We start from the raw sequence: 19,668 nt of genomic DNA on the forward strand, positions 1-19,668 counted from the left end.
AAACAGAAACGCGATTCACGTGAGAAGGAAAAAAACGTACTACAGTTTTCCTCAGCTCAGTCGGATCCTTGCTCCTCGATATACCCGCACTTCTGAGGGACATTTTCCATTATTTTTATTCCTCACAGCGCTGCGAGACGGTGTAAACAAGTAATGATCTGAATAAACTTGTGTTTTCTCGAGCTGATATGGGGGCGTTCACAGGTTTGCGTGGATTGCCTCATTCATTTGCGTTTGAATAGCGCGCGCTCTCCGTAGGCGGAGTCACATTACATTTGAATGAGCTGTAATGAGCTCGACTGGAATCGCTCTCTTTTAATACAGATTTCACAAGATGAGAATATTTGTTTTTTATATAAATTACTTCATTTAAAAGAAGAGAATTCAAGCTTCATGCCTGTGTGTCTGTATGCCTGTTTGACTGAGTATTCGCTGAGTTATTGTTCATTTTCGGACGCGTTTCAGAATGGACTTCACTGGCAGAGAGAAGGCAGAACTCGCTTTGTGTTTATTTTTCTTTATTTGGCAAAAAGCACAACACTTTGTTTTTATTGTGAGTATACACAAAAATAATACACATTTAACAGAATCGATTGATGTATGAAACTCCTATGGAAAATCAAAGTCAACAGAGTAGTTATGAGTTTCTTTTACACTGATAAAAAAAAAAGCGAGCTGGTATCGCCGGCGATACAGCCGACCTCAGGGGGTTAATTAAGAAGGAAACTTATCGAGACAAATTATCTTCCCTATATCCCCCAAACTTGGTTATTACCATGGGGCACTGCAAATGTGTGTGAAATAATGAGGTGATAAGAATGGTGTGCATCACTACAGATGTGTGTGTGTTTGGGTAATAATGCTGTTGACACCGCTTGTCTGGTGACACACAGTGCAACACAGTGCAACATTTGTGCTTTGAGCGTGTGTATGTGCGCTCAGTGTTTCCCACAGATTATAAAGCAAGTTGTGGTGGTGGTGGTGGGGGTGGGGATGGGGATTGGGTGGGGGGTGTTGTTCCATGTCAGACGGGGGGGAGGGGGGGAAAGGGAATAATTCCTTCGTTAATAATTAGTTACAAAGAACTTTATTATATTAAATATTAATAAAAAATGATTCACACCTTCACAAAATCCAAACATTCAGAGTAAGAACATTATTTATATTAAGTTTTATTTTATTCACAGCTTATATAGGTGTTTTGACCTCAACATCCCAAATGCATTTTACCGCAAACTTGCTACTAGTTAACTTCCTAAAGGCTCAATCGTTTGTTTGCTAAGGGGTCAAAATTCTTGTTTTTCCTGGGTCAAAATTGGTCTTCGGTGGTGGCCGACGGACACTGTCATCCTGTCGTGCCCTTTTTTTTTTTAAAGCTGTGATTTTACCACTAGTTTGATTTGTTTACATTAGTTAATATATTAAGCTAACTAACATGAACCATGAGCAATACATTTGTTACTTTATTTATTCATCTTTGTTAATCTTAGTTAATAAAAATACAGTTGTTCATTGTTTGTTCATGTAACTTCGCAGTGCATTAGGCTAACTAATGTTAACAAATACAACTTTTGATTTCAATAATGTAGGCTAATAGTAAATGGTGAAATTAACGTTAAAGATTAATAAATGCTGTAGAAGTGCAGTTTATTAATAGTTAATGTTAACTAATGTAGTTAACTAGAGTTTAATAAATGGAATCTTATTGTAAAGTGTTACCGATTTGTTATACACGGATTCAGACGTCTCGTGAGCTCAGTGTTGGACAGATCAGTTGTTTTAACCATTCATTAAAAGGAATCGGTTCAAAGGAGTCATTAGTTTGTGAATTGGACGTGTCATTAGCGGACCACGGCACGCGTTGTGTGATTATCCCGGCAGTTTAGGACATCGCACAAGATTTGTGTCAACACAGTCTAATCGAGTCACGAACGCCATACTAAGTGAGCTGGTCGATAGGAATTACGTTTGTGAAATCTAACGTAGCACGGCGTTCGTGACTCGACTAGTCGAGACTGTTTTCCAAGATGACGCCTGCCTGCAAACGCGTAATGTACTGTCTTTATAAAGTACCTTCTTATTAAACTGTCTGTACACTTACAAAGTTCTCAATGCTTCGGTTTGCATGTAGGGACCCTCATTATGCTACCGTGTTAGTGTGAGGCTATTTTGAGCCTTGTTAGTGGTATTTACTAGCGATTTACTTTTACTTACTCTTTGCCCCATATACTAGCGTTATAAGCTAATCTGTTTTTAGAGATAAAACTCTTAACATTCGATTTTCATGAAAACGCATCCCAGGGAACGATCGACTCGGTAACCATGTGTTAATTACCCCTAGGTTCATTTTTCACCGGAATTGTCCTTTAAGCACAGACCGAATTGCCTCGATACCATTGAGTATCAAAAAAGAAATTGTTGTTCGGTACAAAATTTTGACGGAACAAAACCTCGTCTGAGCCGTGATGCGCTGCAGATGTGTGCAGTGTAAATAGGGGTAAGCGTTTAAACCCCCATAGATGTAAAACAGGTGGAAAGGATCTAAAGTGTGGCTACATTTCCCAGGCTCGATGCCAACAGCACGCGATGCAATATTTGCGACAAGATAATTACTGCCAAGACCGGCAACACGACAAATCTGATGAAGCACTTGACACGGAATAACTTCAACTTAATGTAAATGAACCGAAACTCAGTGTATAGGATTTTTGCCTCACATACATGAGAAATAGGCCTATAGAAAGCTTGAAATGTCTACATTTAAACTAACCAATTCAAATCTAATACAAATACTCTGAAATTTTGTAATCCAAATGAAAGGTGCATTTCTCTCCAGAGATGTTCACAAGTCTTTAAGTTATTTTAAAATGAACTATACTGTATGTGAAAAACTGGGGCAAGCTAATCAGAACAATGTGTGGACAAGTTCTCTCCTTTTGTGTTCTTTTGTAATGTACTGCAATCTAAAGAGCATGAAACATATTTTCAGACTTCCATACAGCATCCTATTTATGTACACATTTTCTTGTAGAACTTGAAGGATTTGTCAATATCTGAATTTTCATAATCAATCCCTCATTATCTTATGCTTAATAATCATGAGAAAGTTTTGGTCCAATGAGTAGAGATAGAGAGAAACAGAGATGGGCACTCGAGTTAGAGACTCGGACTCGAGTCGCATTTTAATAGACTTCAGACTTGACTCGGACTCGACCTGAAATGACTCCAGACTTGACTCGTGAATATTTTAAAAACTCAAGTCTTTATTTTTTTTTATTTCTAAGGCATGAAATGACTCTAGACTCGACTTGGACTCGTGACAAAAGACTCCAGACTCGACTCGGACTCCAGCTTAAAGTGAACCAGAAAGGGAACCAGCCGAAAGTGGCCTCAGTCATTTTGGTGTTCATAATATAGTGGACTCAAAAGAGAACCCGTTTCTTTTGTTGGTCCTCTTCAGCATTGAAGTGACCTCATTCCTTTCTTGTTCACACCACAACTTCAAAATAACTCAGATCCTTTATGTGCCTTTTGCATGTCCACACTTTCACCTTCGACAACACCTGTCAGACAAGCACAAGCACTTGCACCCAAAATTTCATCCAGGTCATCGTAAAGGGACAGAAATCCTAAATTTCAGCAGACTCCCCACTTCAACACAATTTGTCATGTACCTCTGGCATAATTTTTTTTTTTTTTTTTTACTTTTATGCGCATTTGTAGCACTGTTCGGTTATAGCCTCTTTTAGGGGTGGGCAATATGGCAAAAATATGTGACCCGTCACGGAAACCAGGGACACAAGTCGGCAGCACAACTTTCGAGCAAAATGAGAAAATGTTCGTTTTTTTTCAAAAATGTTGATTTTCGCTTTTTTGCATAATCTGTTAGTTGAGATCACTAAGAAGCCTCTCCATATTTGAGATAGCAGTATTGGTATATTGGTATATCGAACATTTTAAGGTTGAAATCGGCTTGTTTTTCTGAGCTTCTAGCACGCAGTAGGGGCGTGTCATTGTCGGTGTGTATTTCCATACTGGATAAGCCGGCTTTTGTTTCTTTTGTTATTGACCCCGCCCTCCAAGGGATCAGCGTGGCTACTTATGCAGCGTTTTGGCCAGCTCTCTCTGATATCAAAATTCAAAGAAAATGGATGCCGCAAAGATTATCGCAGATGAGCTGAATCGTGGCCGTTACACAAATGTTTTGAAGTACTTCTTCGACAAGCTGGATGCTTATGAACAAGCGTTCACTGATTCTGAAGACGATCTGAGCGACGATGAAAGCGGCATGATAAGACTGAATAATATCCCTAATCTACAACTGAGCGAAGATGAAGACGAGGAAGAATGTCTTCATTCTGGCGTCAGACGAGTTGGACCGTAAGATATCAGAGGCTATATCGATAGTAACATTTAATGGGGATATAGACAGTGAAATGGGGAAAACCCGTAACTTTGACTGTAAATGCTACACGAGGAGAAAAGAGAACTCTCTGCATGGGAGACAGTCCTGTAGCCAGAAGCTTTCTCCAGACATTATGTACAACGTACGGCTGGATTCTTTAGCTGCGGAAAAAGAGTGGCAGGACATGCGAATTATTGGACATTTAGAGGCAAACAGACGCACAGTGCAAACTTCGGAGGTGGTTACATCCACAAAGAAGACCCCGACAAAGAGAAAGTGTGCCCGAACGACTTATTTCATCGGAGGCAACGAGATCTGCAAGAATACTTTTCTGTTTCTTATGGGGTGAGTTTCCATAAACATCAAAGTTTGTTGTTTTGTGTTCATTCTAAGAACACGTACACGTTATCTCATGTTTAGTCCATGTTTAGACCTTCCCATACCTACCTATTGTTATTAGCTAGCTCAGGACTGTCGTTTGAATTGTAATCGTTAGCATCATATCACTTGGCAAAAAAAAACATTACTCTTTTAGATGGTAATGTGAGCATCTGCTATTAATTTGAATAATGCTTCAATTGCTTGAATTGACTGGTGTTAATGACTTAGCCCACGTAAACCTGCCTGTTAGCATTCTTGAATTGAATTATTTAGCCAGTGGTGGAGGAAGTACTACTTAATATTCTTACCAAGGATTTACAAACGTAATAGTAAATGGATCCGATTAAATTCCTACTTAAGTAAAAGTATAAAGTATCAGTAGCCGTAAAATGTGCGTTATAAGTCAAAGTAAAAGTATTTATGAAGAGTTTAATGTACAGGTTATTGACTCAAACCAGGTCTAACCACTAACTGAGGTCTAAACCAGGACTAAACCAGGAAGTAAAGATACAGACTCTAAAATGTAGTGAAGTAAAAGTAAAAAGTATTAATCATAAAATGTACTTCAGTAAAGTAAAAGTACCTATAATTTGTACAATACATTCTGATATAGGAGATAAGATGCCTGTTAGCAAGACCATGATGTTAAACTTTTTTTTTTTTTTTTTTTTTTTTTTCAGCATTGGCAGAGACACCCTGGCTGATATAGTCAAACACTATGAGGAGAATGGGGCAAGACCACGTTTGAGGAAGAAGCACTCACTGCCACGTCCACCAGCCAGGTTTATCCACCCTGAGGATATCAACAGAGTTGTGGACTTCATAAAAAAACTATGCAGAAGACAATGCCATCATGCTGCCTGGCCGACAGCCTGGGCATAAGGTTTGGCATGTGAAGTTGCTGCCAACTCATGTGTCCAAGGCCTCAGTGTGGCATCTCTACATGAAGTCTGCTAAGGAGCTTGGTATGTGTAAACACTGATTTAGAATTGAGTGCTTATAATGTGAAATAATGCGAAGCACTATTAGCAATTACAATACAATTAACCATAAGCAATATCTGTTTTTCAGGTGAGCGTGCAGTTTGTAAAACCAGTTTCAAAGCACTGTGGAACCGACTTCTCCCACACATCAAAAGTTGCCGGCCGCGCACAGATCTCTGCTGGCAGTGCCAAAGCAATAACGAGCAGCTGATACAAGGTGAAAACCTCCCAGATGATAGAAAGTCTGAAGCACTAAAGAAGCAACAAGATCATCTTTCCCTTGTGCAGAAAGAGAGGGCTGTGTACAACGACATGACTGCTGCCTGCAGAAAGATTTGCTCTGGCTCTAACCTGTCTTTTGGACCGTCCCTACCAGCAAGCAAGAAGATTAGGATGCATTCCAGTTTTGATTTTGCTCAGCAGGTAATATTTCACACACATTTACTTCACTTTACATTATTAATGTCCCTTAAAGGGCGATTTGGTGCATGAGAATAAGCAGCCTGATAATAGCGCAAATGCAAAATAGCATCAATATAGTAATTTATATCTTTATTGGACAGTTATGAATAGACACAAATTTCATTCTAATCCAAGTTCCCTCTCTCCCTCTGTCTCCTACAGTTACACTTTCCCTCAAACCCTCTCCAGCCAGGACCAATGTACTTCCTGACCCCACGGAAATGTGGCCTATTTGGTGTTTCCTGTGAAGGGCTGCAGAAACAGGTGAATTACCTGATTGATGAAGGCATGTCATCTACTAAGGGAAGCAATGAAGTCATCAGCTACATGCATCATTTCTTCTGCAACTTTGGAGTTGGAGAAACAGAGGTGGATCTTCATTGTGACAACTGAAGTGGGCAGAACAAGAACAACTTCATGCTCTGGTACCTTGCCTGGCGGGTTGGACACAAGCTTCACGATAAAATTGAAATCCACTTCCTTATTGTTGGCCACACCAAGTTTTCCCCTGACTGTGGCTTTGGACTCATCAAGCAAGCCTACATGAAGACAAGAGTCAACACTTTGGCAGACATCACTGAGGTACTTTAACTTTACTTTGCTTTAATGACTTCAGTGCTGTTTTCTGTTCTGCTTCAATAAAACGTTTAACTGAAGATCTTTTTTTTTTCTTCTTTTTTTGTCATCAGGTTGTGGAAAACAGCTCTCCTGTGAGTCACCTGAATATCCCACAGCTTGTTGGAATGGCAGAGGGCAAAGTTTTAGTCCAGACCTTTGACTGGCAGCACCATCTGACTCGCCACTTCCGTAGACTCCCACATATCAAGAGTTATCAGCACTTCAGGTACTTATTGAAACTTTCACATTGTGTACATACAATATAACATAGCAACAACATACACATGACAGTTTTTTTATGAGAAAATACTTTGCCATGTTTAAAATGTCTTATGTGCTTATTCTGTCACAGCTTTCACGCCAAGAGACCAGGTGTGGTACTTGCAAAAGCTCACTGTGATGCACAACCTGTTGAATATCAGCTACTGCGCAACGGAGCAGATCTGCCCCCTATCGACGGTCTTCCTGTCCTGGCCCCACCTGGACTGAACATTGACAGGCAGACCTATCTGTATGAAAAAATCAGGCCATTCTGTGCTGACGAGGCAAGAGACATCACATGCCCAGCGCCAAGGGTCACAACACAGAAGTCCACTGAAGAGGATGCGAATGTGATATCATTTGGACTGTGTCACAAAGACCTTTGTCTTATGCTGCTATTACCAAGTAAAAGTGGTCAGGAGGGCCAGCTCTGTTTTGATTGATTGAAATATTTTTTTTCTTTTTATTATACATTTTTCTTTTTATTTGTGTACTTTAAGAAAATAGCTTAACTAAAACTACATTTGGTGCCTTCTGCACTGTTTTGCACTTTTTACTGTCTATGGCATGGCACTAAGAGAGATATGTCAAGCCTTTATCTGTTATAGTTTTGATGATTATGGCTTACAGCTTTATGAAAACCTTTTCACAATATTCAAATTTTAAATTTGGGGTTTCATAAGCTCCAAGCCATAATATAAACATCAGGCCTACTTAAAGTCTCTGCAGCTAGTGTACTTGAATTTTATTTATCTGCAACATTATGTTGTATAATTACAGTTTTGCACAATAAATGTTCTCAAAACTACATGCACCGTTTCTTTCTTTCTTTTAAAACTACATTTAGCAGTTGTTTAGCAGGGTCTGTGTAACCTGTTCTGAAATGGTTTTATTATAATTTATATATCGTGATATCGTTATCGCAAGAGGCTGCAATGTATATCGCAATATGGATTGTAGGCCATATCGCCCATCCCTATTCCTAGTCTGTGAAACCTTTCATTGCGTATAAAATAATTTTTATTCAGTGTACATAAGAGTTGCCTATACAGTTTTATCGGTAGATGCTAAGAGACATTTATTTATATATTACCTGTTTGCAGACATATATATTTTTTCTTTGATGGCACATTTTCCTGACCTTTCTGCTCCGGGGGCATGGCTTATGTAAATGAGCCCTATTGCCACTCCCAGCAGGAGAGAGAGGTGAGAACTGCACAATCTTTAGAGGCTGTTTTCTCCCCTTTGTGCTTTTTTGAGTGCCTACCTTCAAATGGCCACAACTTCTCCAAATATTATCAGATTTCCATGTGTTACACATCGTTGGAAAGCTTGGAGACTACACTTTCAGAATCTGTGAATAACTCAAAATGCCCCAGAACCAACTTGTGTCCCTACTTTCACATATATCAAAAAAAATTCAGGAAAATCATTTTATCACGATTCTTTTTCATGTTGTTTTTAATATTTTGCAAGTGACTGAGCAGTACAGCCAAACTAATTTCCCTATTTTAAAAATGTAGTTTTACAAGGTAACAAAATATAACAGTAAAAAAGAAAGACAGACCATGAATGCCATAGTGGGCAAAGATAAAAAATCTTATTTTATCTTTGTTATTAAAAATAAGAAAAAAGATGCACATTGCAAATACACAACATAATATACATTTGAAAAAAACAGTGCTTTGTTTTTTCAGACACAGTAGGTGTATTTAACAGCAGCATTCAAGTAAGAAATGGAATAAACAAACATCAAAATAAAACACTACATAGACTTGAATAAATTATACATTGATTCTAATTAAAGCTACTGACATTCTTCAATGAAGAGCAGAGTGATTTTCTCTTTTGTTGTTTTATTAATATTAAGGACTAAAGGCAGCGTGTTTATTATTAGGCTGCTGTCACTTAAAGAGCTCATGCAGGGATCTAATAGAAAAGCGCATGCCAGAACAGCATGCGGATGAAATGTTTAACTGGCAAGGCTTTGTAATGCATGCAAATTATAAACTTTCATGACTGTGAATAACTGCAGAGTCACGTGAGCATAACTCTACCGCTGCGTTAACATGTGAATGTACGTCGCATTGTACAGTATGTGGGGATGGAGGCACCATAACTGCAAAGGATAGAATGCACTGTAGCACGATATTTCTTCAAAAGCAGATTGTGGAAACATTTGAATCATTCAATATCTAAAATTGTGATATCGCAGACCTCTAGCCAGTTTCCTTCAGTTAAAAAAAAAAAAAAAAAAAAAAATGTTCTTGTGTTGAGGATAGTTGCCGTTAAATGCCAACACTTTCCAAATATCAAGAAGCGCACAGCTCTCCTCCTGAAACCACTTGACCCACGACGTGACATGGTGAATTTTTGTTTTTGTTTTCAGCAGTGACAGAGCATGGCTGCAGGTATGGCAAGCCTCCAGGCACACATTGAAACAAAATGCAAAGTGGACGGACCTTATCACTTTCACATATCACGAATAAATCGAAAACGTTTGGAGGGCTCAAACGAACTAGGTGTGAAAACACCCTAAGTGTGGGTATAAAAATTACGCTGGAATAGTGTTGTCAAAAATATCGATATTTCGATAAATATCGATACTGAAATATCTGAACGGTACCAATACTAATTTCCTGAAGTATCGATACTAGCCGAGCTGTCACTTTCACTTCTCTCCAAAGGCGCGTTGATAAACACCACACGCGCACTAGTCTCATTCGCTCTGGTTAAATAGCAAAAGTGAAGTGAATGGGGCCGATCACACTTGACGCGTTTTTTGCAGTGAGAGGCGTCTATTTTCAATTGGTTTCCAGCGAGCGTTCTGCGCGCTGTTTATGTGCCTGCTGCGCCTCGCGGGCCTTCCGTTTTAATGATGAAAGCTAGTTGCTTGAACGCCCGGAGAGTGCGATGATGGAGGATAAACTTGTGGTGCTCTCGCGGGTTACCAGGAGCTTAATGACTTCACGAACCGTAACTACCACAATGTTAACAGAAAGTAAAAAAAGTTAATAAAAGGCTGATTTGACGTTTACTTGACTGACAGGACAACTGTTTCAGTGGTTGCCGAGCAACATAACAAACGCAGCGCACTGCTCGTTCTGTGTGATGAGTGCTGTGTGCCTCGCGTTTTCGAACCTGAAAAACGCGTTAGTGTGATCGGGGCCTAATATAGCTAAGCACCTGAAAGACCGACACCGGGATCTATATAATTTCGAGAGGTTGGTAACTCTTCTCATTTTAACATTTCTGAAACATTAACCAAGATGGCCTAGTATTGTTGTTGATATGAGTGTGTGTTGTCTCGTTTTTTCACCGTAATTCTTAAAGTTAATATAATCTGACTGAGAAATCTTAGACAAGTAACGTTAAATATTTTAACTGTGGTCAAATGTAAATTAACTTGTGCTTATTTAACTTTATTCAAAAATTTGTATTTAATTCTGCAATTTGCCTTCATATCTTTTCATCAATTTGATTACACAGATACTAATTAAACTAAACTGAGCTATTGATTGACATCTTTGAATTCAATAATGAAATGCCTTTAACTGAAAATTTAATGTTTTATCTTATTATTATACATTACTGACACTATATCCTCCAATTTGATACTGTTAAGTGCTTTGACACAATCTGTATTGTTAAAAGCACTAATAGTATTGTTTTTGCGTATAATGCACACACGTTTGTGTTTAAATCTGTTCATCAAATAGCGTTAATGTATTAACCAGCATTAATGCTTTTGAACAAGTGCACTACTTCAGGACATTTTTGTTCATGTAAAATATCCCTCATTGTCATGTTCTAGACTTGTTATATTTAGCTTTAAATAATAAAAAAAAACTTAATATTGTGGCAGTTTTTTTCTCCGTGGTATCGAAAATGGTATCGAATATCGATATTTTTCAAGGTATCGTATCGAAGTTAGAAATTCTAGTATCGTGACAACACTACGCTGGAATATTGTCACGTTGTACCTGGTTAGGACAAAGTGTGACTGTGAACCCTTTATTTATTGGCGCGAAGCACAAACAACTCTTATATTGATGTTAAAACCGTCCTGCTGTCCTGTTTCAGCAAAGCTCATTGCAGAGTTCATTCAGAGTGCTCTGCAGGATTGCTCACTCTGCTTTCAACTGTTATCATCCTCAGTGACTTTTCTCACACTGGAAGAAACCAAGGACTGTGTCAATTCAAAGACTGAACAACATGCAAAAGCAAAGAAGGAAATAGTTTATAGAAACAGAAACCAGTACATGAGACACAGCTTAGTAGTTAGTGCATGTTCTCGAACACTGCGTCATGGTGATCTCACGTCTGGCACAGATTTGAATCCATGTTGTGATTGTCCTAGTTCCATTCTACTGTCTCCTAATCTTTTTCTGTCATCTCTAATATATATTTATACATTTAAGCAGCAGAAAGGACAAACATTTCTCTTTTTTTGACAGCGACAAACTACTAGACCTCTATAAATGAAAGGTAGAAAAGATCACGCTCTACAGACTAAAGGAAAACCAAACTGTTACTTTATCAAGGAATTCATCTTTTTTAGCAACAAACCTGTTGAGCATTCTTCTAAAGAAATCCTGAGTGATGATTTAACCCTCTGAGGTCGGCAAACACACCCCCGCGTTTTGCTGGATTTTCTTCACATTGTAGTACAATAAACTTAAATTACTCCGTCATTTATGGTCATACAGAAAAAAGAAATATAAAAAAAGAATCTGTGATATTTCTACTTTTGTATGTGTCCACTTACAATCAAATCAAAACATTGTGCTTTTGTAAAATAAAGAAAATAAACAGGGTGTGCGTTCTGCCTCTCCGTCGCGGTGAACTTTTTTTTCTTGAGCACGTCTATAAACTGAAACAAAACTCAGCGAATACTTCTCACACATTTATGAGCCATATACCTTTATAAACATTTAAGTGTGTACTTTTAAATGATCGGATTCAAACTGAAAACAAATATTCTCTGTTTATGTAATTTGTATAAAACCAACAGGATGTTCAGTATCTCAAACGCTTGCTAATTATTTTTTAATTCGACCACGCCCACTCGCGCAAAAGAGATTCACATGCAAATCTCCACATGGAACGCGAACGCCCTCGTTACCTCAAACACAAAACACCAAAACACTTCACAAGTCTCTGCTTTTCGTCGAGTTTGGAAGACGCGCTGTGAGCTTACTGGATTTACCTCAGAAGAAGAAGAACGCGATTTGAAGACAAGAAAGATGTAAGGTAAGAAATTCTTACTTATTAGTTTATGGTATTGTTGCATAAACTTCACATTGCAGTTGAACTGTTGCTAGATATATGGTGAATATTATAATATTTAAACCCGTGTTTACTGTTAAATACTGTTTGTGGATATCTGCTCAAACGTAGATATGTAAAATATGGTAACCATAATGTTTCATATATTGGAGCGCGATCGCGTTTGAATGTATCATATTTTGGAGCGCGATCGCGTTTGAATGTATCATATTTTGGAGCGTGATCGCATTTGAATGTATCATATTTTGGAGCATGATCGCGTTTGAAAAGCAAAATGTACCAAACAATAGGCTTTATATTTTGACTATTATCTCATTTCATATCATCATAACGAATGGAAACATTTGAAGTAACATATGATAATCAATATATTTTTCTCTAGCATAGTTGTTACTGAAATTCTTAGATTTATGAAAGATTTATAGGCTGCGATAGGCTATTGTTACTATTTTATGCAGTACTGCGCATAGCCTATGCCTACAAGGCACAACAAACCTGGTGTTCATTATATCATATATTGTTGGAAACATTTGTGTGTGTATTCTGTGAATTTTAAAAAGCAATTTTAACCAGAAAAATCTAAAATTTATTCCCAAAATCGTGCAGGCCTAGTTTCTCTTGATACCAGTATGCTCACTTTTTTTCTTTTCTTTCAGGGACCAGATGCCACTGAGTCCTGCTGTGAGTCTCTGTACATGAACATGGTAAAGTGAAAATCAAACACCTTGGAAATGAAAGGTATGTACAATGTTTTTAGGAATGGCACAAAGGTCTCTGTCTTTGGATCATTGTTTTCAATGTGCTCTTTTGTCATTTGTTGTGTATTTTTGGATTATGTTGTGTTGTAAATAAATCCAAACAATCTAAAAGCCATTCTTTTTTAAATCTCCTCATTCTTTGTGCAAGGTTGCTCTGAATGACAGGGCCTGATCGCTCCTAATAGGGCCGTTAGGGGAGTGTCTTTGTCTTTCTCAGGTGTTGAAGGCTTACATATTCATGAGATGATCATGCCTCTTCGCATATGGCTTTCTCACACAAAACACGTCTTAGAAATTTTAAATCAATATATTGTCTTATCTGAATGAGCAGTCAGGGTGATTTTCACATAGTTTTGGAGCAAATATTCTAGGCTACGTGATACAATTTTCAAAAGTCTTGTGTAGAAATAATCAGTATGGTTTCATGGCCTTATTTCAGTGACAATTTTTTGGGGGTATTTTCACAAACCACGCATAAATGTCATTATCTCAAAACTACAAACGTTTACATACATGCTGCTGATATATTATTGTAGCAGAGTTTGTGCTAAATACAGTGTAATAAGACTTTAGCCATGAAAATGTCACAAGTAACAGAAATAAGCACAAATGTCAGAGCATGTCAGAACACCTCCAGGGCCAGAAAACAGCTCAGACTGAGGTCTGAGCTGTTTTCTGGCCCTGGAGGCCCTGGAGGGTTAAACATGAAGATTTCACAACTGTCATATTCAAAGTTTTATTCATTAGGTCTAAGTCGAGTATTTACCTCTCTCTCCCTGCAGAAAGGTAAGCACTCTTAGGGCGTTAAAATATAACCCTCTTCTCCATCTTAGGTGCTTAAGATGTTATCATTATCACTTTATAAAACATTTTGTTTAATACTTTATTTGAACATGTATTGCATGTTAATAGATAACATTTTGTTGTAAGTCAAAGGTCGTTAAAGATTTTGAATGTTAAAGGGGTCCTATTATGCCATTTTATGAAGTCTTGATTTGCTTGATTTCTGCCTTTCAGTGTCCGTGAATTTTATTATTTATTATTTTTTTTCTGGAGCACATCTCTAAACTGAAACAAAACTCAGCGAATACTTGTCACACAGGCATGAACAATATATCTTTATAAACCTTTAAGTGTCTACTTTTAAATGATCTAATTATCTAAAACAAATATTCTCTGTAAGTAATCTGTATGAAATCAACCAGAGGTACAGTTTCTCAAGTCTCTGCTCATTATTTCTAATGTGATCACACCCACGCATGCACAAGTGATTCACATGCTAATCGTCCATGTGAAGGAACTCAAACCTGCAAACGCCTCCATTACCTCAAAACAAAGAATCAAACTTCAGTCCTCTGCTTTTCATCGAGTTTGGAAGACACACAGAGAGTTTACCTTGGATTTACCTCAGAAGAAGAAGAATGCGATTTTGAAGATAAGAAAGATTTAAGGTAAGACATTTACTCTCACTTTGACTATAATAGATTGTGATATTGTTGCATAAACTTCCCATTGTACTAGTTGAACTGGTGCCAGACTAAAACGTATGAAATCGACGGAAACATGTTGAAATATGAACTATAGACAGGTAACCAACCTTTAAATGCTAAATAAATATACATGTACGACACAACTTGACATGTTTGTATGCTCTATAATATAAAACACAGCATGATATAAAAGTAGGCAAGTAAGACTGTTTACACTAGCATGAAAGATTTGAATATTATAATGTTTAGACCAGTGTTTACTATAAAATACTGTGTTTGTGGATATCTGTTCAAACAGATGTTTTTTATGTGGTAACAATAATGTTTCATATGAGGAGCGGCTCGATCGTTTCAGTAAACGGTCTCTGCGAGCGCTGTGAGTTTGGGTCACTCGCACTGTGAAAAGCAAAAAGCACCAAACATTAGGCTAAGTTTTTACGTCATAATGACTGAAAACATTTGAAGTAACATGATAATTCATATATTTTCCTCTAGTACTTAAGTGTTCTTTTCTAATGATTTATAGTCATATGCCGCCTGCATTTCTCCCCCCAAAACATAAAAGTTTATACAGTATATATATATATATATAAAAAATTAATAATAATTTTGGTGAATTTTAAATAGCAATTTTAACTAGAAAAATCACAATTAGTTTTTTTTTTTTTTTTTTTTTTTTTTTTAAATTGCACATCCCTATTAGCCTGGTTAAAACCAGACCATTCTCAGTAGTAACTGAGTTATGGTCTGGCAAAGCTTCATTAATAACTCATTTCCAAAGGGGCGTCACCAACGGACGTCGCTCAAATGCCTCTTGGCACAATTGGATAGACCTAAAACCAATCAGAGCGATCGTCATCATGTAAAGCCATATGCTGCGTCCCAATTCGCCTAAGTTACACTACGCCATAAAAGTATGTACTCTTTTTGTGAAGAAAAGGTATTTACTTTTGAATGTGTAGCAAAAAAGTAGGCAAGCTTTGGGACATACTACGTCATCTTTATCGGACGGATCTGTCGCTTGCATCCTGCCCTGTCAATCATCTTGTCACAGTTAAAATCCTCTATTAAATCTAATTTCATTTCTTACCGTTTCGGAGAGAAATGTAGTAGCACGTTCATCTGACAGTGGGTCTTTCATGGAGACTGTCCTCATGTGTTCGCAATTTTAATATAATAATGCATTTAAAAGTTGCTGCGCTTCACCAACGGACATCGCTCAAATGCCTCTGGGCGCAATTGGCTAGACCTAAAACCAATCAGAGCGATCGTCATCGTGTAAAGCCCGCCCCAACGTTTCTGATTGGTGCCGCGATTTCGAGGGATTAGAAATGGGCTTGAATGAGCTCTTTGCCAGACTACTTGCAGAGCAAATCTAAATTTGCCGGAAGTTGTCTGTGTTTTCCCAGGCTACATCCCTATAGTTGCTCCTGATATCAGCATGTTCACAGTTGTTTTTTTTACAGGGACCAGATGCCACTGATGAGTCCTGCTGACTTAAACATTAACACAAGTCTCTGTACATGAACATGGTAAAATGAAAAAACAAACACCGTGGAAATGACAGGTGTGTTGAACAGAAACTGTTTAAGGAATGGCACAAAGGTGTGTGACTGTTCACGTCTTTAGATCAGTGTGTTCAATAATGTCCTTTTTTTGTCCTTCGTGATGTATCTTTGGATTATGTTGTGTTGTAAATAAATAAATACAATCAAAAGCCATTATTTTACCCTCCTCACATTCTTTGTTCGATTTCCCTCACAGTCCCACCTGATAGGGCCATTATGGTAGGGTCTTTGTCTCCCCAGGTGTGAAATGCATCAATATTCATGATGATTCACTCCCTCCCCGCATACAGCTTTCTTACACAAAACATGTCTTACAAATTTTAAATCATTATATTGTTTTATGTTAATGAGTGGGCAGGATGATTTTCACATAGTTTTTAAGCAAATATTCTAGGCTATGTGACTCAGATTTCAAAAGTCGCTTGAACAAATAATCAGTGAACAAATAATCAGTATAAGTTTTAAGGCCTTATTTCAGTGACTTAAATATATATATATTTGTTCAGGAACCAAGCATAAACGCCATTTTCTCAAAACTAAAAACTTTTACATATATGCTGCTCATATATTATTGGTAATACAATGGTAATACAAACAGTAATCGGTCACTAAACCATGGTAAATTTTCTTAAGGGACGGTGAACAGTCTTACAAAAGCGAGAGCTTACAAATGCTGCAGTAAACACTAAATCAATACAGTAATGTTAGCTAGAAGGCTAGTGCCAAGTTGTACTCTCTAAGTTTCTGGAAGCTGTTCTCCGTAAAATGAGTAGCACACAGATAAACGTTGGGGTTATAATGTTGAGGAACAGTGTTTAAAATACATTTCATCAGCTTAAGGAAGGTCTAACAAATGAGATTTGGAAAAGGGGTGGACAAAACAGCATTTCTTTGACATAGTGACAACACTGTATTTTCTAATGCAGCTCAACCAGGCCTTGCACCTTTATTTGCAAATTCCATGGGCGGAGATTATTTAAATGACTTCACAAAGCCCGGAAAAAAAGTGTTGTAGTACAAACTTCCGTTAGTTGGAGTTTTTGGAAAGTGGATTCTGTTAAATAACATATCTCCCTTTGGAGTGGACTTTGAGCTTTGTAACCTTGCAGATCTTTTTTATGCTCAAACAGCAACATTACATATTAACTAAAGTAAAAAAAAAAAAAGAAAAAAAAAAAAAGCAGCAGCAGCATAATAGGACCCCTTTAAATTAGGGGTCTCCTGGAAAAAAAAGGTTGGAACGTCAGTTGCCAAAACCTATCCACATTCTCAGATCTGGTCCTTGTCAGTGATCTAAAATTATTATTCATCTCCAGTGTTTGATTTGATTACTAAATGTGCTACATGTTTCACTTTATTGACTTGAAATGTGTGACTTTTCTGCATGTCCCTTCTCTCAGATCCTTTTAGGATGCTTATTTTGGCAGAGATTCAGCACTTCCGCTCCAGAGGGGGGAGGAAATGAGGAGTGACACAGCCTGTTGAGTTGGCAGAGCTACACATTACAGGGCCAAAAGAACAACTAAACACCTGCTGTTTCTCTACAGCCCAAAGTAAAACAACAAGAAACAAGTATGACCCCAGCTTATTAGGGCTGATTTACTATAACTCTATAGATTATATACACATTGCAGCTGTTTGAAAGTGAAGTGTGCCACTTTTTTAGTTATATGAAATACTTAATCTTATTACAGATTAATGAGGAGAGACGATCATTAATAATGAGATATGGAAGTACTTTGCCTATCTTGCTGACAGTGAGGGCAAAGCTACAGATAAGTCAAGACCTGTTTGTCATCAGTGCAACAAACAAATACAAACAAAAGGAGCCAACACCTCGAACCTGGCGAAACACTTGGCCGACAAGCACGCCGAGTTGCACAAGGAGTTTAAAGACCGACAGGTTAGTATGCGAAATGTAACATGATCACGTTCATGCCTTTAAACGTACAGTATGGGATTTTTTCTCCACTAGGGGTCGCTAACCTATTTACAATAACAAAGGTGTAGATTGATGACGCAACATTTGCTATGAATTATGGATTTTGTCGTCAACGTCAAGCCGACCGATCTAATAATGTATATGGATTACTGAATACATCGATGCTTTTATCATGACTGTGATATGAAGCAGTTCGGGATTGCTAAGAGACAGCTATCAGCTCCAAACGCGATGCGAGTCCCGCGGATATAAAAGGAATATGGACATTTCATTCTACCGAACTACACGCAGAATTACTACTCACAGGTCAGTTTATTAGACAAATTAAACTTGAGAGGTAACGCAGCGCTGTTTCACTTGATCTAACATTACACTATCACTCTAAACTGCAATTGAATGTGTTGAAATGTATGTGTTAACGTTAGTTTGTCTGTATGAGACTAGCAGTGAGCTAGCTAGATCAACATTAGAATAACATACAGATCATATTCTAACATTTTATCATTGTTGAACTATATAACCTTGATTAGTTTTATGTAAATGTGCTCACCTGTTTAATAAAGTACATGTAGGAGTTGTCGAAGTCTCGGACGTGGAGCTCTCGTTTATATAGTGTCCATGGGAGCTCTAGGCATCTCGAAAACACCGCGCTGATATTGATTCTCGGTTTAGTTCTCCTTTTTTATCCAAAGTCTGCTTGCCATGGTCCATAATGTTTGAACGAAACAACAACAGCGTGCAAATAGACATTGCGAACTACACAGTTGTCCGCGTCAGTTTGGTTACTATCAGAGGGCTCTGGTTCATAGCTCTGGTTGCCATGGCAGCACGAGCGGAAACCAGAGACAACACGGATATGACGGCATTGACGGCGACAAAACGGAAATAAAGACACGGTCCGTGTCTTCGAATTAAAATATTAATTTCTCTGGATTTAGAAGTTAATTGGAACTGTCGGGATAATGTAAATACACAACTTTAAAAAATATATAACATAGATATAGTGATTTTTTTTATATAAAAAAAAAACAAAAAAAAAACATATTGTGCCTTTAAGTCAAATGGTTTGGAAGTGGTAAATGGTTAAGTCAAAGAAGGCTATGGTTTATTTTGTGAGAAGTCATTATTTTGCACCACCGTAGTTTGACGAGGCTATCTAGAGAAATAGTAGGCTAACTATGGGCATTATCCTCATGGCTAACCAATAGCCTGCCTACGGCTAATTCAACATATCTGAAAACGCAACTTTCATAGATAATATTAATAATTTGCAAGCTGCTAAAATAAAGCACACAAAACATCAGCTAAAATGATCTATATGCTATATGATTATAATCAGAGAATGTGCATGTTTGTCAGTGATTTATTTATATTAGGTTATTGGAGCCCGATCTCATGAAAATGCGTATCTATACAACGAATGTTATTTCTCGTGTCATTTATACGCTGCAATAAAGTGCGTATCATTTGCACGCGAAAACTGCGTATCATATGCACGCAAAAACTATTTT

General features: G+C 37.7%; 2 protein-coding genes across 6 annotated transcripts in view; one reads left to right on the plus strand and one right to left on the minus strand.

Moving 5' to 3' along the window:
- The window catches only part of rptor (regulatory associated protein of MTOR, complex 1), a 393,572-nt gene that overhangs the window by 232,548 nt on the left and 141,356 nt on the right, over positions 1–19,668 (minus strand). The window lies entirely within an intron of this gene.
- Positions 5,640–7,115, plus strand: LOC309513988 (uncharacterized protein; the record flags this gene model as incomplete). The annotated part of the gene is made up of 3 exons (XM_082190108.1): positions 5,640–5,751; positions 5,858–6,192; positions 6,394–7,115. The coding sequence occupies 3 exons, from the start codon at positions 5,640–5,642 to the stop codon at positions 6,622–6,624; spliced, it is 678 nt and encodes a 225-aa protein (XP_082046234.1). The 3' UTR covers positions 6,625–7,115.

This window comes from Leuciscus leuciscus, assembly GCF_965113295.1.
Source record: "Leuciscus leuciscus genome assembly, chromosome: 14".
NCBI classification, from domain to species: Eukaryota; Metazoa; Chordata; class Actinopteri; order Cypriniformes; family Leuciscidae; genus Leuciscus; species Leuciscus leuciscus.